Genomic DNA, 24551 nt, shown 5'->3' with positions numbered 1-24551 from the left:
AATAGTAAGAAAATCAATTCCAACGTACATTTTCTTCTGATTCCTTCAGTTTCAAGATTTTTTCATTCAATGTAGGAGTAATAAATTCCGGTTGTTATTTATATCCTTGGACGAACCATTGAGAAGATCATTCTTGTGAGTTTCAATTTTTTGCGTGATGTTAATAACGTAAATTATTCTATCACAGCTTACAAGATGGCATAGGATCTGTTTTAGCTGAGTTGTTTTCAGAGTATATGCATCTGAGTTGCTTAATCCGTGATTACCCCTGATCAATGTCCTTAATGCTTAACACACGTAAACATCAGTTCATGTCACAAAGAAGCTTGAAGATATTCTTTCAAGGCAAATCTCAAAAACCATCCAGAATTTATTTTTCCATAGCCATCTTTGGGAGATTCTCCTTTTCACTTTATCGCATACAATCAACCATGCCCACCTACTGTTTTCCAAGTATTCTTCGTGATTCATGTTCCTACTGATGCATGCTTCTTTACCATTACTGATCTTTTGACAGTTTTGACCATTGTATAAAAACACAAAACATTAGTCTGTCATTTATCCAAATGTATAGGAAGACATTGGACACTGCTGCATGTACAGGTCAGATTCCCAAAGTCACTTGTGGAAATTTATTTCAACAAATCACATCCCCGAGTACTCTTTTGTATTTACATGTAAAAATCACAATACTTCATTTATATGTACTTTTCCTTCAATATTGTCCACATAAATAATCTTCAACGTTCTTTCATCACCCTGCAGCAACAGTATAAGATCCAATGTTAGACTTGAGTGAAAATCTTAAATAGATAAAAGCCAATTTCAAAAGTAATTTTACTTAAAACCTTTTTGAGGAGATTGTGCTTCTGTTTTTCCTATTATTATCTGATTTTGCTAATGCAGCTTCCTTTTCTCTGGCAGCTGCTTCTCGTTTCATTTTCTTCCACTCTACTTCCATTGCCTTTGTCAGTGCATCAACTTTCTTTGTGAGCATCTGAAAAACAATATTTTATGCCTTTAAGGTCTACTTAAGAAGAGAGGGTAAAGAAGCTGGGTGTGCGCGTGCATGTTGGGCGAGTGGATAGCTGTTAAAACTACCTTTATTTCATCATTTTTGGCTTGCAGACTACTGTCTTTAGTTTCACAATACTTCCTCAAATTGATGACCTCTTTCTGAAGCCTATCATATAGAAAACCTGAGACCACATCGTTGCTGCCCAAATCATTACTATTCTTGCCATTGGACTCTTCATCCATGTTGATGCTTGATTCATTTTTAGCTGCTTCTTTTTCATCAGTGAACCTATTTAAATTTTCGTGTGTGTTCACCTGAACCATATTTTCTTTTTCACCACTATCGGCTACTTTACTTCTTGATGCCCAGATACCTTTCTTCAACACATTTTCTGCTAGGTCTCCAGCAGCAATATCCGTTGTTTTTTTATCATTTGGCTTCTGGAAGAAAGAACTTCCTATGGTAGCTGCTCTTGGTTGTGATGTAGACCTCTTTCTTATTCCACCATTGTTTGTCAGGAAACCCAAGATGTTAGGCTTTTCTGTTTTCGGATACCCAGAAGTTGCATTGGAATTAGAGGGGTTACTTGAGAAATGCTTTAAGCCTTCTTCCAGAGTTTTTAACCTTAGCTTTAGTTTATCCTGAAGAAAAAACACTACGTTAGGTATAACCGAAAAGATGTGCTAAATGTCCATATAGAAGACCGTTAAATACCTTCAGTTGTGCTTCTGCCTTGGCTGTTCTATCTGATATTGCTAGCTTATCTTTCAATCGTTGTATCTCTGCCTGCATACACAAGCATGCATATTTGATCTTGGTGATTATTACTTGATCTGAGTTTATTATCTTAAAGGAGAGAAGCCTATTCATTTTTCTGCGAAATTAATTTGTACTGCTAAGGTTCTGTTGATTAAATTCCGCTTTTATATAATTTGATTTTAGAACTATCAGCATCAGTGCTATATGACTGATGAAAACTACTCCCTCCATTCTTTTGTAAGACGAAATTACCTACCTGACACAAACCAAGAAAGCAGTTAAAATTAGTTTATCTTTGAAAATTTGTTCCATCTTTCCATTGATGCCCTTAATGAATACCCTTCGACTTTTTGTGCATGGGAAAGGATGCTCAATTATTTATCAGGTCGGCTGAGTCTTTTTTTCAATCATTGTTTGGGGCAGTTTTGAAAAAGATATTAATGACTCTTATAATTTTGTAAAATGTCTTATAACAAGAAAAACCACAACTTTTAAAATTGCCTTATCATTAGGAATAGACAAGGTAGGATTTTGAGCGAAAAATAAACCTGCATAATCCTCCTTTCTTCCAGCCACTGTTTGACAGGCATGACTTTGTCTTTTTCATCCTTCCACTCATTAGCCACGACAGTTGCAACTCTGTTGGCTGAGACTTTTACTCTTGCTAGCTCCCTTTCTAGTATCCTCTTCTCCTCCTGAAAGTTTAAGCTAACCCGGTTACCAAAAAGATAAACTAGCAAGTCATAATCTCAGCAACCAAGCTCAGAATTTCAGTATCTATGGGATATGCCTACTTGCAATTCAGAAATCTGTCGTTGATAATCACGAATAGTATTTGCAGTAGCTCCACTTGATAGGATGACCTCCTCAAGTTCTTGAATAGTTTGACCAAGCTTCTCCACTTCCAAAACCTTTTGGCGATGGGTTTTCTCTAGGATTTTATTCTCCTCCTGTATATGTGGTAGTTGTAAATTGATTGAACCACTGATGAATTCAGCACTGAAACCAAATATGTAAAAGGAAGAACAGAAACTCATGCCTGGCAGATCTCAATCTGTCTCTTCAAGTCAAAGTTCTGATTTTGAACTTCCTCCACTATCAAGGCCCTTTCTAATGCACTCCGCAGGATCCTCTCTGCTTCAAGCAACGCTGATTCTTTTGACCTTGTAAGTCGCTCCAAAGCTTTCTTATCCTCTTGTAATGCTGAAATCTAAAGCCAAGACAGAGGCTAGTACTGTCAGTATCTGCAATTTACTCATGCTATTATATATGTTTTTCAAGTTATCGTTGCTGAAAATTTCGTTAGGTGTACCTCATTCTTATAAATTTTAATCTCAGCTTCAAGAGGAGCAATGATGCTCTCAAATGGAACGGAATCATCATCCTGTTGATCTTCATGTAACCTTCTAAGAGCTGCTTCTGCAGCATATTGTGCAGCCTGTGCATCTTTCTTTTCATTGGCCAGTTTCTTGATTTCAAGATTCTGTAAATGACCATATTTTGAATAGATGCATGTTAGAGTCCACCAGTGTTGGTCATTCTTCCAATATTTATTATTAGTTCAATTACATACCTTGTGTTCAATGATATCCTCGGTAATCCGGAGCTTTTCATCCAGTTTATTTACTTGGGTTCTCAGCTGAAATTGGAATAAAAAGATTCACAAGAGATATTAGTAATAATACAAAGAAATCTATACATCTTCTTCTCTTCCAAACAAGTGTGCTGGAAACTGTGGCACGCTCTGCTCGCAGAACATGCATGAAACTTTGGTATATCATGCATCGAGCTGCTGTGGATCAAATCATATGGGGTGTTGTGTGAGATATGGAGATTGTGGATAAACTAGCTTGAAAGATATACCTCCCCTATAGCCTTATCTTTCAGAGCCTCAGTTGACCTCAAGGCCTTGATTTCACCCTGGCATGTGGTTAGGTCCTTAATTTTGTCTGCAGAAATGAAGTCAAAATTTAGCATCACATAGACAACTGACTTGGAAATAGTACCAAAGATCATTTTTATACAGTACTCATCTTTTCCATTGTCATTCCCTCACTTGATGGTATATGCAATCGGTGGAACAGAAAGTATTTGAAAATTATGAAACTCAGAAGAAACTAGTGGTAGGGTCAGGTTTTAGATGACCAGATGTATTGTATACTATTTATCTTGATACTAACAAATGTAATGTAATGTCACACACAAACATTTTCTGAAGTTCCTTTCATCTAAACGCCATTTGTGTTTCATTTACGTTCAGGAACCTGATCAAGACTCTGGAAAACCAGAAGTGAGAGAAAAATAATGCAGAAAAGAGAGAAGAACAAGACAGAGAGATGTGAACCTTTGAGCTGGTTTTGCAAACGATCAATTTGCAGCACAGTTGGGTCTGCATGAACAAGAGGAAGCTCCTCTCCAACATGTTCTTCGTAGCTTACCATGTTGCTTTCTTTGAAACTGAGAAATGCACAGACAGCTTCGTACAATTCAACAACTGGAGCCTGTTGGGTTATATAGAGTAGTAGTAGTATTTGTTTTGGTTTGGTTATTGGTGGTGGAAAAAAAAAGACAAAACTGCTGAGTCCAAAATCACCAACAACAACAAATGGAGGAAGCTGGGTGGGTAAATTAAATTAATCAGTATGATACAAGTTTCTGTTCAAGATGATGTGTAAACTCATTCGTATAAAGAATTGACAGTAATGAAACGACCTTCCCCTATATTGAAGCAACCATGACTAGGCTTCAAGGAAGATGTAAAAAATGCAGAAATATTAATTATTTTGGGACTGAGCAAAAAATATATATATTGTTATCCAACTGTTGGGAGTTTTGTCACAACCTATGTGATGAAAATGACTGAGGGTAGGTTCTCTTTTACAAATTTCTGGAGTTGTTTTTGTTACCAGTTTTTTTTAAAAGAAAAAAAATGAAATTGTCATAATCTGTCTATATCAATGGATACAAAAAACAGCATAGAATTGTTTGCTTAAGCGCTAAAATAGTGCTTATATCATTCCCTTCTCTAAAGTCAGTCACTGCAAGATTGTATTTTTAACTAAGAAAAGAGAAATGAAGCAGTCATGACTCTACTTTGAAAGCAATGAACTAAAGTGGCTTCAAAGAACAAATTTATATATTTTCACATTTATACCACCCAACTTGTCAATTAATGCCATCTTTGCTTAAAAGTCTAATTTTGAACAAAATTTTAAAACTAGCTTCTCTCTCTTTTTTTCCTTCCCTCATCAAGCACTTTGCTACCAATGGTTAATACTTGGTCTGCACATTTGCAGGTTTGACATGGTGACGAAGGAAGATTTTAATTTCACCAACAACTGCTACTACTACTCACTTCAAGGCAAAATAGATAAAATAAGTAACAAATAAATATCAATATAATCAAAACAGTTCAATTGGATTTTAGTGATATGAGTATAGATAATTTCTCTGTTGAATTCTGCTGTTAACTCCGGTTTGATGGTGATGTGGATGAAATGAGGTCCGGCTAAGCCTTAATTATTTTAATTAGTTTGAGTTAGGCAAATTGAGAAAGCTTTTTGTAAATTAAGAAGTAGTAATTTAACAAGTAATTTAGGATAAAATATTTATCAGTAAAGGGTACACCTAAAATGTTCTGCTACATGTTCTTTAGAAAGGAGCAGGGTACCATTTTGGACTAGGCATACCTGAAAACTGAAATATGAATTTTGTAGTTCGCTAGCTACTCAGTCTGAATCAAAATCAACCTAACTATTTTTTTGTTCATTTGATAGTTTATATATATATATTTTTTTTTTTTCTTGATTTTTTTCATTGAAATATAAATGTTTTATGGCTTGATGATCTAGTCAATTGTATAATCAATACATTTTTTTTAATTAAGAGTGTGATAAATAGTCAACTGAGGAACTGATGATTTCTGATTGTGTAATATTGATGAACTAGAGAAACTAATCCTTAACATATTGTGTTCTAGTATTAGATAGATAGAAATCATAGGATTATTTGAAGATGATTAGCAAAAAGCATCTACCTATAATGATAGTTCCATTGAAAGCGATTGGATCATTCTCTCCCTCTCTCTCTCTCTCTCTCTCTCGAATAATTGAATTACTTTTAGTTAATATTTATATATTGATGGTAGATATAAGTCATGATCAATTGTTTAAATCACATACATATGTTTCATAAACTGTTGATTCTTTCAGCCAGTTATAGATTGGTGAATGAAATAAAAATAGAAGAGAACAAAATGGTTCATATCGGAAATTAAGTGGTATAGATTAATACAGATAATATAATCATTCTTACAATAGTAATATTCATGTGAAAATATATAAATGTTCTGTTTTAAATTTATTGAAAAAATCGTCATATTTTTTTTTTCATATATTGTAATTTTATTCAAAAAAAGAAAGTAATAAAACATTAAAGAGGAGCATTGAACTTAAATATTTTGATTCAAAAGTGCTTCTATTTAAAATTGGGCTTCAATTGCCTCTTTTACGGGCCCAATAGTAAGGACTTTAACACATATGGCCCATTCTTATTTCTCAAGCAAAGCAACTCTTGAATACTCTCTAATAAGCATCCTTAAAGTAGAAGGCTTTTTGGGGACTTCAACAACAAAATCTGAAGCCCACAGGAAGCTTTTGTTCATTAATTATTGCTTATATTCAACTAGAAAAGAAATATTGAAAAAAAAAAGAATTTTAAGAGATAATCTTTTTCCAAATTCATTATGTTGAATAAGAATTTTAAGAGATAATACTAAGTATAAACAAAATAAAAGGATAGATAAAAACAAGGAAAAATCACACTCTGGCTCCAAGTAAGAAAATTAAATAGAAAAGATTCCCCAAAAAAAATCATATTTACAAGTTAAACTTAAAAATATATTAAATTCTTTGATATATTTAGTGAGTATTTAAATTTTCCTAAACATTATCCTCATGCCTATATCATTAAAAATATTAAAACTAAATAATAATATATTTCGACATCAAAGCTTAACTGATTGCCTCCCGCTTTATAATGAAGATTACATCTTACCTCAATGTGAGTGAGTGATAGATGCCATCTTCTTAATGAGATTGAAGCTTACTTCTTACCTCAAAGAGCCACTACCACACAACAGATTTTATCTAATGGATCCTCTAAAGTGTTTTTGCTTTTCAGGTTGCGAAATTAGGCATATTCTAGAAAGAGTGGAGTGGTTTTAGTAGTTAAAAAAAAACAGAATAAACGGGAAAATATCTCTTATTGGAGACTTTTAGAACTTCAAAAGATGCAAATTACAATTTATTTGATCCTATAAAAAATTAATACAATAGAGTTTATTAACACATTTTAGATTGATAAATCCCTATTTTAATATATTATTTGATATCTTTTTGGGATATTTGTTAACTAAAGTGAGATAATCTGCATTGATTGTGGATATTTTGAATTAAATACTGATTGTATGAAATTAAAAATTTTAAAAAAAATCTTATCATGTTTTTATCTCACTTTAAATGCTAATTCTATTATGTTGGCATCGGTGTGTATGCGTGTGGACAGGATATGAAAATTGCTATGTGGGCGGCCTGGGGTCTCTCTATGCGTGAAGGAGAGGGTATATATGAGTGTTCTCTCCTTAGCCCTCAATCAATAATCAATAAATATATAAATAGAATATGATGTTTTGATGTCCAAGTTGGTTATTAATGGAAGAGTAGCTTGAGCTTGGAGTTTGAACTAGAGAAGTATTTAGTTTTTCAATTAATTTTTTCTTGGACTTTATTAGATTTTTCTTGTGTTAGGATTCTTCTTATTTATTTTGGATATCGAGATTATGTGTTATAATTTATGTTAATTGGATTTTTACAGTTTAATTTGAGTTATATTACTTGGAATTTGAATTTATATATAATTCCTTTGCATTCATTAAGATTGTTTTATCTAGCGTGTTGTTAGATTTTATGATTGAGATGTACTGTAATTAAGTGACTCCGTGAGTATTCTTTGAGAGGAAAACAAGTTTTATTAACTCGATTTAAATTGCACATCAAGTGATTTTTAAAGATATCTTGATAATTTGATTACTACCTAGCGTTTAGGTAGTTAAATGTTAAGTTTACTTGACCCAAATCATGTTTGGCACTGCTTTCTAACTTGATACATTATTTTACTCCCATATTTTTATTAAGCAAGGATAGGTACGTTCTGTTTTCAAGAAGCATTCTCATCATTGATTTTCTAAAACCCAAATTTTCATTTTTCATTCTCTTTTTATTAAAAATACAAAAAGTAGTTTATAATTATTTCTTTATTTTCATAATTAGTTTTATTAAAAAATCCTTTTTTCACCGCTCTTTTTAATTCTTTTGTCATTTAGTTAACTTAAAAATTAATAAAAGTCTCTTTAAAGACACGACCCGAATTGTGTTTTACTGCATAATTTTGTTTTATTTTTTATTTAACCTAAGCGACTAAAAAGGTTCAAATCATAGACTCTTTCAATACTATTTGTCAAGGCATTATCTTTCATAATACTACCTCTAGTCTTAATTATAAGATTAGTTGACTAATTTGAAGAGATTGAGAAAATAAGTTAAGTTAGTTATTTGTAATAAATAGGTGTTGCTTTTTCAAAATATTCTTACTAACCAAGTGCATTGGCTAGAACTACTATTATTGAAAGGATTACTCTGAGGGAAAATATATAAATATATGAGACAAAATAGATTGAAGTCTTATATTTATAACCAAAATAAAAGTCAAACGATATCTTATATTAAGAAACGGAAGCAGTACTTATCCAATGTTATGATGAACATGAGAACTTATTATGAGATTCTAAAAATATATATATAATTAATAAAAAGTCCTTACAAGTTAACAATATAGACTTATTCTCATTTTCCGCTTTGGAATTTATCATTACATACTGCTTACTTATTATAAGACTTTTCAATGATTACATTTCTTCTTTAAAATGTCATAATAATAGCAATGCACATTAAAAGAAAGAAAGGAAAAGAAAAGAGACACCATTAAAAGACTAAACACCGAATTATAAAAAGATGGGGACCCACTCACATAAACATAAAATCACGATACTATAGATTATATGAATTAACCCAAGACGTTTATGAATCTCCCAAAAAGAGAGAGGGGGGGGGGGAAAAAGGACCTGAACTTATCTGATCACTGCTTGTTTGCTGAGAAATTAACATTAGGGAAAGTTGGGAATATGAAGAAACCTTAAACTAAAAACCAAAAGAATAATAATAACAAAACTTGTGGCCGCGTTAGCCCACAAACCTTGTGTTTGATTAATTTAATAATAATTTAGAGTGGGTTGATAATCCTCCATTATGGAAAAGCAAGAATGAGAAGCAATGCCTTTCCTCAGCGGTTCATTCAATTTTGTTGAGAATTGGAAAAAGAGGGAATACTGCCAACCGACCACTGAAGGAAGCTGCCAAAGAATCTATTCCTTTGCCATTTCCCAATCTCCCATCCACCACCTCTCCTAATTATCATTTTGCCCCTCTCTCGTCTTCCGCTAATTTATTAATGGTCCTCCTAATGATCATTATTGCCACTTGGCGCCCTTCCTTATCTCTTCTCCCTAATAAAGCTACACTTATCTCCTATGTTTGATCTTGACATGCACAAAGCAATTATATTACACTTTTTTCTTTCTTAGAAACTATAATATAATTCCTAAAAATTACAAACATATGGAAAAGATCTTGTTTAACTATTTAATAAAAATATTCATATAGATAGTTTAATTATTACAATATTTACATAGGACATGAATCTTTTTTCGCCAACATATGACATGAATCTTATTTCTTACTTTTCTCAATATATAATAATGGTTATATCAATCCTTTAACAAGATATATTAGTATGAATGTATGATATATTTTCGTACCTTATCTTTGGGGGACTTGTTTAACCAGTGGAATTGAAGTCATGGAAGGATAATTTGGGAAATTTTCTAGAATTTTACACACCAAGTGGCATGTGGGCTAAGTAAGCTTTATAAAAATCATTTGAAACATCATTTCCCATACAGAATCTTTCAGATATATATAATACTATCCAACAGGAAACCTCCTTCTACACAATCTCTCTCTCTCTGTCTCTCTCGTCACTTCTTCCTCCTTTTCTCATTGAAGCTAGATGCCGTTATCCATGGATGTTCCAGAAAAGCTTCTTCAATACAGATACTACATCATCATAGCACTAGCAGTATCAATATCCTTCTCCTTGCTTCTATATGCAGCACCGAGATTTCTGACCATTTTGGCTTACTTTTGGCCTCTCTTTGCTTCCACCACTGTGTTCCTGATCGCCATAATAGCTTTTGGAGGCGTTTCAAAGTTCTCTTCTGAATCTCATGGTGAAAAGCTGGAGAAGGGTTCTTAAATTACGTAGCAGGAAGAACGGAACATTATCCTGAGGAGCTTCGAGCTAATTCAGATTGATCCGATTAAGGTCGTTGTTGTTCCACGTACGTCTCTTAAGTTCAGGTTATTGTTGTATCAGTATAAATCTCTTATGTGTAAACTGTAAAGTGATCCGTGTGATAGAAACATGAAGCTATTATGGAAATAAGAAAAGCCTGAAAAGTTTCTGGAAATGATGATGATGCCGATGATGACTGATCAAGATTTGAGCTTTATCTGTTCATATGTATTGTTCTTTCATGTGAATTGCTTTGGCTGAAACGTAAAGGATTCTGAATTTCTGACATGTTAACCATGTGCATGCAAACAAATAGCTTCTTGTCCTCATTAGCTTTTCCCCTCTTAGTTTTTATAAAGTAATAGTAATAGGAATTGGCAGCTAATCTATCATGTTTATTTTGACTTAAACCAGAAAAAAACATGGCGACTTGAATATCCGTTAGTTGTTATTAGCAGATCGCAGTTACGTGCTTCAGCTGAGAAGTGGGTCAAGCAAATAGTCTAAAAGGGTAAAAAGTGTTTGAGTTTGAGTGGATGAAGGATCAACTTTACAGGAAGTTCAAGAAGCAGAAAAAAGAGATCAAGTTGACTAATCAGATCGAGAAGTTGATGAATTAATCATAGTTGCAGAACATGGATAACTTAGAAATTGACTTGGCTGGAAGTTAGTCAAAAATTGATTGAACTAATTGAATGGCAAAGAAAATTGAGATCGGTGCATCAGAATTAGCAACCACAAATATTTAACTAAATGGCTTTTATTTCTGGCCAAGTAATTGCAGTTAAAAAAATATAGCTTTTGATGAATCATCACTTTGCTTTATATATAACTCTTTTGATTTTATTTCATTGTTAAAACCTTTTGTTAGAAGGGAAAAAGGATTTTAACATATTAATATCCAAGAGTGGCTTTGCACTTTATAGTATCCTGTTCCAAAGTTTATTCAAATTCCAATATTCCTGCTTGAAACTTATTCAAAAGCAAGTCGATCTTTTTAATATTCTTTTGCGAAGAAAAAAGTCCTTTTGATATTCACGGTTAGACAAAAACTTTTTACAATATTTTTCTCATCAATGACCAAAAAGAAAAATCGTCTAATGATAAAACAAATCAAAATTTTCTATTGGTAATAATGTAATTAACTCTCTTTTCTTACATGTCATCACAATTATGGGGTATTGGACATGTATGGTCAAGATGACCCAGAATATCCGAGATCAGCTTCAGTCAAAGTTCCTGATTTATCATAGTCAAGTTTCCTAAAAGCATCCATCACAATAGAAATATCTTGTTGACTGATCCTTCCCATTTCCTTCAACTTGTACACAATGAACTCCGCGGCGCTGAGAATAAAAGCAAATGCGTAAATAAAAGTAAGTTTCCAAATCTGATAGAACCAAATGTTATATAAAATGAAAAAGACAGCTATAGGAACTGCCTGTTATATAAGCTGAGTCACTAATTATCACGTTCATCATTATGGCTATACTATTAGGGTGAAATCACAAAGTATCTAAACCTCTAAAGTAAGGAACTTAATAACTAACAGGTTCCATCTATGGCAAAATACCACAGAATGACTATAAATGTCACAGATTGACACGTGAAGGGGAGCTATTAGCAATTAATAAATTCCTTAACTGGGGCTTCCCCGTGACTTTCCCTGTCTATACCACTAATACCTCAAGCTATATGGTTTTTCCTTGTAAACTACATATAAGACTATATCCCTTGGCACATATCACAGACAAAAATGCTGATATAAACTATACTTAGCACATATGGACACTTTGGCAAGGGAATTATATAACATTGTCTTACCTAACAACATTGTCATGATCAAGATCTGCGGCCTCAAGATCTGAGCGTAAGAGTTTTCTGGAAAGAACAGTTCTGACCAGTGATTTTTGTCTACCTTCAGTGTAGAGTTCAGCTAGATAGTAGAAAAACTGAGCCAAGCAAATGGTGCTACTCAATATCCAAAACACAGCAAAACCACGTCCAGTGCTTGTGGAGAAGCTCTTGTCACCATATCCTAATGTAGTAACAGTAGAACAAACACAATAAAAGGCATCCAAAAGCTCTAGATTCTCAACCAAATGCAAAAAAACAGTTCCCACCATCATGAGCACTAGAAGAACAGCTAATGTTATCAAGAACTTGTACTTCACTTTTTGTGCCTCAACCTCTTCAAGAAGTTCTGAGGGACTCACTTTTTCGCCCATGTGGATGGCTCGAACCAATAGGATTTCTTGCTTCTCAAGAAAGTAATCTGCTGCTTTGCTCATGATCATCCCTACAAGGGCCATGCCTGTGAAGACATAGACACTTGCGAGAAGTTTGGCCAATTTGCTGTTGGGAACAAGGTCTCCATACCCTACTGTGGTCATAGTCACGACACAAAAGTATAGGGCATCAAGGAAGCCATTGGTCTGTATGCCCATTATTTGATTCCTTATGAGGAAGAAGGATAGGGTTCCTAATCCTAGGTAAGCAGTTAAGATCAGCAATAAGACTAGTTTCTTGGATTTGAATTCAGAATCTAAATTTGATAATTGTAGAGTTTGTTGAATCAGATTTTCTTCTTCCTTGTTGATACCATTCTCAGAAGAAACATCCCCGTGCGGGGGACGCCTTCTTCTCTGTAAGTCATTCATCTTCTTATTGGGATTAGAAGTATGATTTTTTGAATACGAAAGCAAGGGTTCTTTTTCTGGTTTTTGTTGAACCTCATGATCACCCATCAATTTACTGAACAAAACTTCATACATGTGTCACAACCGGATTCCTGAGGAACCAACAATACAAATTAGAAGATAGCTATGGAGTGCGTCAATGACAAATTAAACAATGATTGGTGCGCCTCTTCACTAGAATGCCTCTTCCTTAATTATGGATTAGCTGGTAATTAAAGAATTCTCCTTGGCTGTGAAAACCGTTTTCAGACAACATTATGGTTTAAAAGTTTGTCTGAATTGCTTTTTCTTGGTTAGTTAGTTATAGATGATAACTGACATTGTTCTAATTCTATACCTGTCTCCTTCTTTTATGTATGTGTGTGTGTGTATCCTTATTTTCAGCAAAAGTTATGAAACGGTGATATTTGTAAAGGTTACTGCATTAGCTGTCCAGTTTTGCTTATTTGACAGATCGAATCAAAATCTAGTCTTCGTTCATTGAAGAGTTTAGTTCTTTGTATGTTTTCTTCAATGAACAGATAAAAGCTACAAATACATATTGTTAATAAGATCTAAAATCAATGGCACCTATAATTCCCAGTAAATTGAGGTCCAAGAAGACAGAAGTTTTTCAACTTCCCGAATTCCTCATGGAAATGATTAATCTTGAAAATGCAAGCGAGCTTATAAGACCCACATATAAAAATTTCTTAATTCATAGCCACACAACAAATAGTCAGAAGAATAAGAAAATATAGATAAACTTTTGGTACCTGAGAAATTTTATTTTTCTTGAAGAACAACCTATTCATAAAAGAATTTGATTCTATCAGAGGCAGGTACTGTGCATTGATCCAGAAAGAACAACTCTTTTTCTCCTCCGAGACAGTGATACCCAAAATTTTCTCTGCTTCTTCCAAGTGGACATTTTCAGACCTTAATCTTTGTTCCTTTCATTTTTGTTTTCCAGATCCATTCATGTGCACAGGGCGACAAGAATGAGGCACTATTTAGAAGTCAAATTTAATTTTGTATAATGGATAGAAAAGTTGAAATCCAAATTTAGTCTATTTTTAATTGAGGTGCAAGATCGTGAGGACGATGCAATTTTTGCTCACAGATTAAGGAAATAAAAGAAAGAAAAAGAAAAATTCTCTTCCCCAGGAAGACAAAAAAAAAATTAAGGCTATAAATAATTTAGCTATTCTTGTGTACTTATTTACATGCACTACAATATTTGTATTTGTGATTTATATTAATGAATAATCAATATATGCTTATTGATGGATATTTCACTGAATTAAATAGACTTTCATTTCTTTTTCTTTATTTGGTTAGAAAATGTTACAAACTGAGGAGATGAAAATGATCTTCACCCACCATCATGTATATTCTTGCAAGAAATAAAAATAAATATGAATTAAGAATGCTAATAGCAAACATCAGAGTGAAAGGGGGGAAAAGTAATAACTTGATATTAAAGGGAAGAATAATCATTTAGTATGTTTTTAATATTATCATTTAATTTTTAAATATTAATTTGGTGCAACTCAACTCCTAAGTTTTAGCTATTGAATCCATTAATTTTGGCATTTTATGACTTGATAATTACAACTCAGTTCCTAAGAAATTAAATATTTTCTAAAAATGCAGAGACAAATTGATAAAATTTGAGAAAGTGAATCATAACTGAATTAAAAATATAAAAATTAAATATTAGTTTTTCCTAGTTTTAAAAAAATGTAGATCCATACCTATATACTTTATAATAATAAGTAATTAGTTATACCTAGCTATAATTCATAGTGGATGCTCATAGTTATGCCTTGCGTTAAACAATAAAAGGACAATCTACATCTAAGTGGAACTGAGACCCTGAATTATCTGAAACTTCATACAAATGAGTAGTTGCTTAATTTTTTAAAGGTGTGTGTGTGTGTGTGTGTGTGTATAGAAAGAACTCGAACGCACACACACACAATTTTTTATGTACCCTATCTCATCTTTATGATTCCAATGATTTTAATTTGGTCCTTTATGATTATATATTTTATAATGAAAATCAGGACTGTGATCAGGAATGAACCGAGGGAATAGCTGAGATGCATTAATTAGTCTTATACAGAAGATCAAAATGGAGATTTTTCTACGCACAAAGACAATACATGGAGGGATAGATGCATGAATTATTGGCAATTATTAGGCCATTAATTTCCAGGTTGTTGAGGTTCTTTTCAATTCAGGATGTTGTTATATGATCTTTCCAGAATAGGGCCCCGCCCCCCTTGGGAAAAGAACCCTGTCCATGATATTTTCTCCTAAAAATATCAAATTAATGAATAACTCTCATTCTCCCAATAGCCACAATATTTTAGAAGCCTCCTCATTAACATTCACATTATTTTTTTTTTGAAATTTATGTAGTGATATTTTTGTCAACAAATTAGTGTCTGTACTCTTTCTGGTACATGACAAAAGGAACACAACATACAATGTTTACGATAAAGTTGATGAGCCTTTTCATTTGTCGGAAAGAATATATATGATCTAGTCCACGGAATGGAATACTCTAGGACACACATATGATTATATAGAGGCAATCTTAGAATACAGGGTTAATAGGTTTAACGGTTCTTAGGTCAGATTGTAAGAAACTTTATTTTCAACAAAAAACTATTCTAATCAAAGTTTGTCCTTCATGGAAGCAACGAGCTACTTCCTTTCAATTCCTACACCATTAAAAGATAAATTCACATCACCTGGCCTCCTTTTCTATTTTCAAAAAAGTTATATATGCTGTCTTTTGATTGAAATCATATGCTATGCATTGCACGAAATAATAAACAAAATAATATTATATTTATCTTGATATTAATATAAATCTTTCTTTACATATATTATTCATCCTGTACACGCACCAAGCATTCATATGTATGGTGGCAAGAAAAAACATTAATATATACGCCTTTGATTGATTGAAAAACCAATTTTTTTAAAGCTGAAATATAACTTAATTATTTTGAATACAAAATAATAACAACATAAAAATTAAATAACATTAGAAAACATACATTAATTCATATGATAAATGAATATACTACATTTGATCTTTAATATAAGAGTTAAATAATTAATTTAGAGAGATTAAAAAAATTAGTTAAATGAGTTATTTATAACAAATACATGTTTACTTCCTCAAATTACTTTTATTTAATCATATATATTAGAATTACACTTAGATAGAAATACTTTATAATCAATAAGGATCTTTTTTAGAACATGTTATAAATTTGAGAAATAAAATAGGTTCTTATATTTGATATCTTTAGTGATCAAGTGTACGTTGGACCTACATTATTTGAGAAGATTTATGAGCCAGAAAAAAGGATGGTGAGGGTTGCAACGACGATTTGATGCTGCACATAAAAATGGAGGCACGTGGAAAGTTTGTACGATATTAATTAATGTCGTATTCTTTCATTGGTTTACTAAAAGCAACGATTAATCAACTTAATGAATTGCAGCTTATTGCAAGTCGTATTCTTTGGGCAAATTTGAATAATAATTGAGCCTTTTTTTATCTCCCCTTTCACAAAAGATTTGAAAATATCATCTCATGCGTGAGGATGATCGGAGTCCTATCCACATACAAAAGCAAAGGACAATAGCCCCATTAATATATACCCTCCCATCGCTTTAACTAATTTATCGATCAGAATTATAAAAAAAAAGTAATTAATTCAGTAAATATGTCTCAAATTGTTTTTTTTTTCCAATTTTACCCATTTAAATGAGATTTGAAGGGAAAAAAATTATAATTAATGAGTTACATTTAAACATTAATTGCACAGGTAAAAATGACAAGTAAGCATTAACTACTCTTCAAGGGACTTATATTTTAGATCAAATCATTTTTCTAAAAGTGATTTATATATTGTGAATCGGAGGGAGTATAAATAATTACGACTTGATGACTTTTATAAGTTTTAAATTTAAATTAAAGAATTTTGAAAATCACTATAAAAATTACTATTTGGAAACAATTACTTCTATATTTTTTGAAGGTCTTTTAACCTAAACTTTATAAAGAATGAATGTTGATTTTTTTTAAGCTTAATCCTAATTATACCTAAAAGGGTGATATAATAATAAATTGTCAACACCAACAGCTTTTTTAATTTAGAAGAAGAATGAGAATGATCGTAAAATTCACTAATTACACGTATTAGAATCGACAAGGGAATTAATTAAACACATGAAATCTTGTGTGTTTGTTTGTGTGTGTGTGTGTGTTGTTCAGATAAGTAATAATAGTTTTGTAGGCTATTATTTCTCATCAAAACCTGCCGGCCGAGACAAAAACATAGCACTGATTGACATGTGCTCCCTATCTTTCTCTATCTATAGTTGAATATGTGGTATAATAAGGTTACCTTAACTTTTTTGTTTATATTTTATATTATACTCCTCCAGTCCTAAATATAAGACCCTTACACTAGTGTGTATAAGGGTTTTATATTTAGAACCAGAGAAGTATTATATTATATATATTTGTGCAACATATGATTTAGAAATAAAAATAATTAAAAAACAGGAAGTTCAATCCCCCGCCCCCAAAAAAAAAAAAAATTGGTTAAGACAATTTGTGAGAGCTATGACACTGTCGTTGGCCAAAAAAGAGAGCTATGACGCTGTCCCCAACACTTCTAATTTCCTTACCTTTGGGGAACTTCTAATATTAGATTCCTTTAAAAAACGTAATACTTTATCTTGTCCATTCTAGCACCTTCCACACACATAAACGATCTAGTTCATTCTGATTCTTGATCTGTCATGAAGATGAAAGTCCCTCGAAATTTAAACAGCTCTCTAGCTCACTCGAGCTGTTTTAATCTTGTGCTGATCTTCAGGTTTATATCGAACCACCTATCCCTGAAATTAAAGTAGTCAACTTATTTCATCATTCTCAATATCTTAATTGATCTCCCAGTCATGAACTATTCAATAGAGAAGCAAGCAAGAAGCTACTTTATTAATGTATTAATTAAAGATCACTAAAGCTAGAAAGACAAGAAGCAACACCACCATTTCAATAAAGCAAAGATATAAAATTACACTACAGCCTCGTTAAAACGACGTGACATAATATTATAGCATCACAGACTGTGAAAGGCTTAGTCATTTCAAAATCAGACTGAAGCACTTTAATTTAGTTGGCCCCTTAATTTTGTCTGTCTTCCTTTCATATACTACTAGACTGCAATTAGCGGCCTTTGAGCTTCAATCCTGATCTCTTCCTTCATTTTCCTTATGAACTCTTCGAACTTTCTGTTCAACTCATCTGCATTTGATAATTCCTCAGTTTCTGCCACCGTAGTATCATCTTCAGCTTCACCATCTTGCGTCCCCACCATAACCTCCGTACTATCTTGCGTAGTCCCCACTTCTTCATCCTCTTTAGCAGCAGAGGCGTCCATAATTTTGATCTCCATCTTCTTGTTCTTCATCATCATCTGCTTCTGATACTTGTTCTTCTTCCTCACAATGGTCTAGCTTCTTTTCTTGTTCTTGATCAGCCATAAGAGAAGGAGTTTCCAGAGAAACTGGTATGGCATTTGCAGATTGAAGAGAGCGATCATCGAAGTCAGAATCTGATAGGTAAAGTGAGGTTTTGGATAGAAAAGCGAGGATTGCATTACAGAGGAGGAACATGTATTTTCTTTCGAAGATGTGGGAAGAGATGGAGAAGAGGAAGGTGGAGAAGAAGGCATTGATGGATTCATCATGAGGGAGTATGGAACAACCAAAGGAGTACCAAAGTAAGAAAGAGAACGCAGAAACTGAGAAAACAAACTGCAAAATTCTTTTCGGAAGAAAGTGCTGCTTCTTCTGAACCTTTTCATCACCACCTTGTTTTTGCAGCTTTTTCCAATCTTCACTTTGATCCATCTGGTGAATTTGAAGGGATGTCATCTGTTCTCCTTTATGGAAACACATGGCCGAAATGTCCTGAAGACTACTAATAGGAAGAAGAAGAAGAAGCCTAAGGCTCTTTTTTCAGAATGAGAGATAAAGATGGAGAGAGAATGAAAGAGAGAATATGAAGAGGGATGGCCTTGCAAGAACTGAGTCGCCCTTGTTTGTGTTGTTATGAGTGGAACTCTAAGCTCCTAGGCTCGTTCCTATTTATAGTGAGCCTTAGCCTCACACAATTATTACTTTGAGGAAAAATTGTGGCATTTTTTCATACTTAGTCTTTTCTTTAAAAGTATTTTCGATGTTATCCTTTACCCTTATCTAAAAAGAAGCCAACATATACTCCTGTCCTTATTATAAGACCCAATTTAACTTTTTATTTGGTCCTAATTATAAGACCCAATCCATTTGTCTCTTATATTTATACATTTTTTTTCAAGATAATCCTTCTAATAATGATAGTTTTAGCCAATATACTTATTAGCAAGGATATTTTAGGAATGACAACACTTATTTATTAAAATAACCAACTTAACTTACTTCTTAATCTCCTCAAATAAGTCAATTGGGTCTTATAATTAGGACCGGAGGAGTATTATTTATTGAGTTGGATGCTTTATATTATATACTCGAGTATATGGATTAAATCAAAGCTGCAATAGATCAATATTTTCCGAAGTTACATTTTTCTGTTTATTCTTAATTACTATTTTAAAGTTATCGACCTATTTTTATTATTTGTCCTTATTTCTTTGAGGGCCAATATTCATCATGTCAAAATTTAACTGCCTTTTGCAATAGGCCGTTCATATTCTTATTGTCAACTCATTATCCGCTGTGTAATGTAATCTGATTTATGATATTGTTGTAGCTAGAATGCTGGCGAACAGAAAAAGGGACATATATAGCTAAATATAATAGAAAGTAAATGATGACATTAATAAAGTGATATATATATATATATATATATATATATAACAAAACATGAGTCACAGGACTAAAGTTAAGATAAATGTACATTGAGATTAGAAAATATTTGATGGCATACATTAATGATAATTATAAAAGCTCTTCTATAAATTAAGATTTATAGGATTCAATTTTATTTATAATTTTACATTAGAATAACAAAATTATTTGTTGGTCTGAATGAATATATATTCCTCCAATCCTAATTATTAAATCTTATTTATAATTTATAAATAAGATTTTATATTATAAGGATATACATACATAGGGATAGAGATGACAGAATAACAAAATTATGGGAAGATGAAGGTCAATCTTGAGTTAAGTATCATGGTAGAAAGAATCACAGGTAAATCAAACAATGGGTGGCAGAGAGTGAGTGATTGCAAAAGGTTGTATCAGGAATCATCTAGGTGTCACCATTCCTCACCACCAAATCACTCTTTTTTGTGAAGCAGTGACCCCAATCATGACATCATCCTCACCAACATGTGGAGCTCCATAATCTGTGTTCATTTGTAAGATTCATGGGCCCCACATCCCATTCCCATCAACCCTCTAACCACCCCAAATTTTACAGTCTTTGTGCTCATCCACACCCACCCCTCCATTTTATTTAATTTAGGAAACATTATTCATAGATTTTTAAGTAAAAATATTAAATACAAAGAGATGTCCAAAAATTTATATTTTACATGTCAAATTTTTATATTTTACTGGTTGTTTTATAAGTTAAATTTGTAAAAAAAATTGATTTCTTGAGATTTATCTGTATTTAATTTTCAAAAACTAGGAACCATGAGCAATTTTTCCCGTATAGCTTATTATGTAAATGATTCTATAATATTAACATCACAATGATATAATGTGCATTCGTTATTATCCGGTGCGACAACAATTGAATGACAGTATTCTATTATGATGCGTTGACTAAGCCAGGCCACGTACCCAGACAAACTAAACATATTTAAAGATAATAATTTCTCTAGATGTATCAAATGAAAATGATTCTATAGATACAGAAGACACGTGGGCATTTAGAAAAATTTAAAAAAACAAAACTAGTCCCTAATGAGTTTTGCAATTACGTGTCCTATTTCTTCTCCAATTATGGCTGTCGTCGCATGAAGCCACACCCTCCCGCATCAAGCAATCAGCTGTATATGAATCATCAAGAAGTGGATAATCACCATCCCAACGTAATATTTCTGGCTTTTTTTTTTTTATATAATTTGAGTTAGGATTGATTTTAGTTCCTGAAATTTAAAACCAGTAATTTTGATTTCTGAAATTTAACTTTATTTTAGTTCGTTTATAGATTTTTTGTTCTTGAAACAAAGTTTCAACGACCAAGACTACTAATTTCGAGAGATCAAAATCAAAATCTTCACTCCTCTTGCTTTGTTCTCCATCTATATTATTTATTGAGTTAATATAATTTTTAGTTCCTTAAGTTTGTTTTTATTTTGATTTTGGTCTATCAAGTTTTAAACCATAGATTTTGCTTCTTCAAGTTTCTTTCCATTGAAAATATTGATCTCCATGATTTAATAAAAATTTGGATCATTTGGCTCTTTAAGAAACCAAAACCAAAATGAGTACAAACTTAAGGGATAAAAAATTATATTAACTCAATAAATAATGTAGATGGAGAACAAAAAGCAAGAGGTAGTTAGAGTAAGATGGTATTAACACTTAAAATTTTCTCGAAATATTTATTATTGACTTAACCTATATAAATAACTTTGAAATAATTTATAAACAACTTTTTAATTATTGATTTATAAAATACGAAATAAGTATATAAGAAAATTTGTCTTAACTAATGTAAACATGATTATAACCATTTAAATAAGTAGATCCAGATAAGTTATAAATATATTGAGTCTATCTATATTATATAGTATCGTAATTTCATAATTAAGCTTGGAGCATCATCATCAACCTTTATCTCTACGCGAAAAGCAAAGAGATCTATCAGAGCAACATGTCAGAGTATGACAAAGCCACATGTTATAGTTTGTTGCCTAGTATGCGACTGTGAGTGCATGCATGAAAACTCAGTCATCCTTCTCATCCATCTCTTCTTTTACTTCTTCAAGTAATTTTCATTCACAACATTATATGAGAAGATTCTATAAGCATTGTGAGGCCTACAAATTTCTTGGGAAATTTAAGAATACACACACACACACACAGATGCATGCGTTCTTCCTCCAATAATAACGTTTTGCATTTTCTGTATAATATTTCACCATACACACAGAATTACATACTGTAGTTTCATTGATTGATCTCTTGAACTAGCTAGCCACACACTGTGCTTTCTCTTCAGATCGATCAAAATAGCCTCAACACATTTCATTTTCAGATGTGTTAGTGTGAGTGGATCATATCTACACAATATGCCTCCCTTGAAGAACAATAATGCAGAACCACAAATTTCATCTTGGTGAAATGATATGCAAGGTTTAACAATTTGGGGCCATATGCTTTTTACCCGCATGAATTATTTGAATAATTAATACTACTTTTTTCCTTAATATAGGATTTTATTAATTAATTTACCGAGATTAAGAAAGTTACTAAATTATTTTCTTTTTGTTTTTTAAAAGTTTAAGTGAATTGGGTTTCGGGGACTTACCAGGGCAAGAGCATGCCTCTAGGCTCAAAAAACGTTTATATAAGTCATTATAAATCACCCAACAATAAAGTTCTTATATTGGTAGTAGGATTTGAACTCACAACCTTATAGGTTATAAGCTGATTCCTTATCAATTGGACTAACTCTTATTAATAATTACTAAATTACTCAATTATAATATATGTTGCATGATCTCTCTAATACGTATGTATATCATTAGATTATATATCAAATTATCAATTTATAAGTAAGTCAAATTAGTTTGGAGAAAAATGATAAATATAAATACTTTAAAATAATTTAATAAATTCTTTAATCTTTTCAAATTAGTCAATTGGATCTTATATCAAGGACTAGAAATAATATATAATCTAATGATACACATAAATATTTTAGAGAGAGCATATGATATATGCTATAATTAAATAATTTAATTTCTTTAATCTTCTCAAATTGGTCAACTGAGTTTTATATCAAGAACTATTGGTTAGTATAGTTTAACATTATATTTGATATATTTGAAATTAAATATAGTAAATAGAAGTTGTAAGTATAAGATCATACTAGCTAATTCAGTTTTGTTTTTCGAAAGTAAGTCAATAAATAAGTCTTTAAATACTTTCAAAGATTATATATACACGCATACACACTATTGTACTGTGTGTATGTCTGTGTGGTTCGACCAACTCGATCAATGAGAGGACTGAATGATACGTTTGCTTTTCCATATTAGAAGGAAAAGATGAGGTTGGATTTCCAGAATGAGAGTAAAGAATCTCAGCTGGTCAAGGCCAAAAAAACAATTTGACTATCAAACATTTTTCTTCCATATTTACACAAATTACATTTAGAAAGAGATGTAAAAATGGAGGAAATAATTTGAATGTTTCGCATTCATTAAGTCATCTTTTTAAAAAGAAATTTGCAAAAAAATATGTATATATTCTTTCTGATTCTAAATATATGAATCAAATAACTAATTTATAAATATTATATATACTAATAAATCGTTAATTTTGCCATAAAGTAAACTAAGGCTACTTGCACTTTGCTTCATAATTCTTGCACTTATAGATTCTTCGCAGCCGCTGCAAATCTCTCGTCCTTTTCTTTACTCAAGGAACCAGCAATTATGTTCTTACTCTTTCGGTCCTAAATATAATATCTATTTTATAATATAATTTATACTATAAAATGGGTTTTATATTGGATTGGAGGAGTATTTTATATGTCTTGTTATAGTCCGATTTACAAATTTCTCATTAAAAGAAGCTTTATAAATTCTGTATTAGTAGTATAATTATTAGGCATAATTATATTATATTTCCTTTTCCAAAAGGACTCCACACCATGACACTTCACTCAGCCTTCTGTTAATAAAAACCCTTCATGAGTAGCCTTCTCTGTGAACATCAAACACTAATGAAAACATATTATTATGAACACAAGTTCAAAGGGAGAACCAATCCCCAAAAAACCAGTTTATTAGGAGAAAGAGTTCTTTAAACTTATGACAGTCACTTGTGAGGCTGGCTAATGTGATACTCATAACAGTCACTTGTTTCTAAAGCTGACAATAGGTTCATGCTATCTTCATTTAATTTGAGACAAAGGCAGAAGCAGATGGATTTTTAACTCTCAAGGCAGTAGTGCAGTTATCATTTGAGACTGCAGAAAAGATTGGGTTATGGGCTTTCGCCGAATGGACCTTTAACTTTGTCGCCTGAAAATAAAAGGACGACATTTGACCCAAAACAAAAACATTACATTACTCCAATTCTAAATATAAAATTTAATTTATAATACATTATAAACTAGATTTTGTATTTAAAATAAGACGTAGTGCTGTATAATAGGTTTTTGAAAAATTTTATCAATAACTTTAATTTAATCTTTCAAAACAAAATGAAATAAAATATTTGCCCGACCAAAATTGCTCTCTCCCGCTTTTTCCCGTGGCGTCTCTGCATGATTAGAGTGGCATTTTGTCATGTATATTGCAAAAAATTCGACAAATGAGTTGATAATAAAGCTG

General features: G+C 32.0%; 2 protein-coding genes, 1 long non-coding RNA gene and 1 pseudogene across 3 annotated transcripts; 1 reads left to right on the top strand and 3 right to left on the bottom strand.

The window, feature by feature from the left end:
* Positions 1 to 338: 338 nt before the first annotated feature.
* Positions 339 to 4241, bottom strand: LOC114726557 (microtubule-associated protein 70-5-like). Its single transcript, XM_028913161.1, has 11 exons — positions 4122 to 4241; positions 3641 to 3726; positions 3351 to 3416; positions 3090 to 3260; positions 2817 to 2987; positions 2572 to 2727; positions 2326 to 2472; positions 1733 to 1804; positions 1102 to 1659; positions 849 to 997; positions 339 to 759 (listed from the first exon to the last, which is right to left on the bottom strand). The coding sequence occupies exons 1-11, from the start codon at positions 4216 to 4218 to the stop codon at positions 741 to 743; spliced, it is 1692 nt and encodes a 563-aa protein (XP_028768994.1). The 5' UTR covers positions 4219 to 4241; the 3' UTR covers positions 339 to 740.
* On the top strand, positions 3623 to 4438 carry LOC114726558 (uncharacterized). The gene is made up of 2 exons (XR_003738516.1): positions 3623 to 3707; positions 4038 to 4438. It is a non-coding gene; the product is annotated as an uncharacterized LOC114726558 (long non-coding RNA).
* A 6990-nt stretch (positions 4439 to 11428) lies between these two features.
* LOC114726561 (two-pore potassium channel 1-like) lies at positions 11429 to 12993 on the bottom strand. Its single transcript, XM_028913164.1, has 2 exons — positions 12071 to 12993; positions 11429 to 11592 (listed from the first exon to the last, which is right to left on the bottom strand). Exons 1-2 carry the CDS (start codon positions 12991 to 12993, stop codon positions 11442 to 11444), a joined length of 1074 nt encoding a protein of 357 aa, XP_028768997.1. The 3' UTR covers positions 11429 to 11441.
* Positions 12994 to 17932: 4939 nt separating this feature from the next.
* LOC114726565 (uncharacterized) lies at positions 17933 to 18957 on the bottom strand (annotated as a pseudogene).
* Positions 18958 to 24551: the final 5594 nt, after the last annotated feature.

The sequence above is a fragment of the Neltuma alba genome, unplaced genomic scaffold (assembly GCF_004799145.2).
Source record: "Neltuma alba isolate B1F8T4 unplaced genomic scaffold, ASM479914v2 tig00012389_pilon, whole genome shotgun sequence".
Taxonomy (NCBI): Eukaryota; Viridiplantae; Streptophyta; class Magnoliopsida; order Fabales; family Fabaceae; genus Neltuma; species Neltuma alba.
This window is presented reverse-complemented; position numbering and strand designations above follow the sequence as displayed.

What these genes read in the sequence shown, in the direction of transcription:
- LOC114726557 (XM_028913161.1), bottom strand. Translation starts at nt 4,218, where the DNA reads ATGGTAAGCTACGAAGAACATGTTGGAGAGGAGCTTCCTCTTGTTCAT. An exon ending in AAGATAAGGCTATAGGGGAG is followed by an intron (nt 3,417 to 3,640) that starts GTATATCTTTCA and finishes TTCCAATTTCAG; the next exon opens with CTGAGAACCCAAGTAAATAA. An exon ending in CCAAAAATGATGAAATAAAG is followed by an intron (nt 998 to 1,101) that starts GTAGTTTTAACA and finishes ATTGTTTTTCAG; the next exon opens with ATGCTCACAAAGAAAGTTGA.
- LOC114726561 (XM_028913164.1), bottom strand. Translation starts at nt 12,993, where the DNA reads ATGGGTGATCATGAGGTTCAACAAAAACCAGAAAAAGAACCCTTGCTT. An exon ending in GATCATGACAATGTTGTTAG is followed by an intron (nt 11,593 to 12,070) that starts GTAAGACAATGT and finishes TTTTATTCTCAG; the next exon opens with CGCCGCGGAGTTCATTGTGT.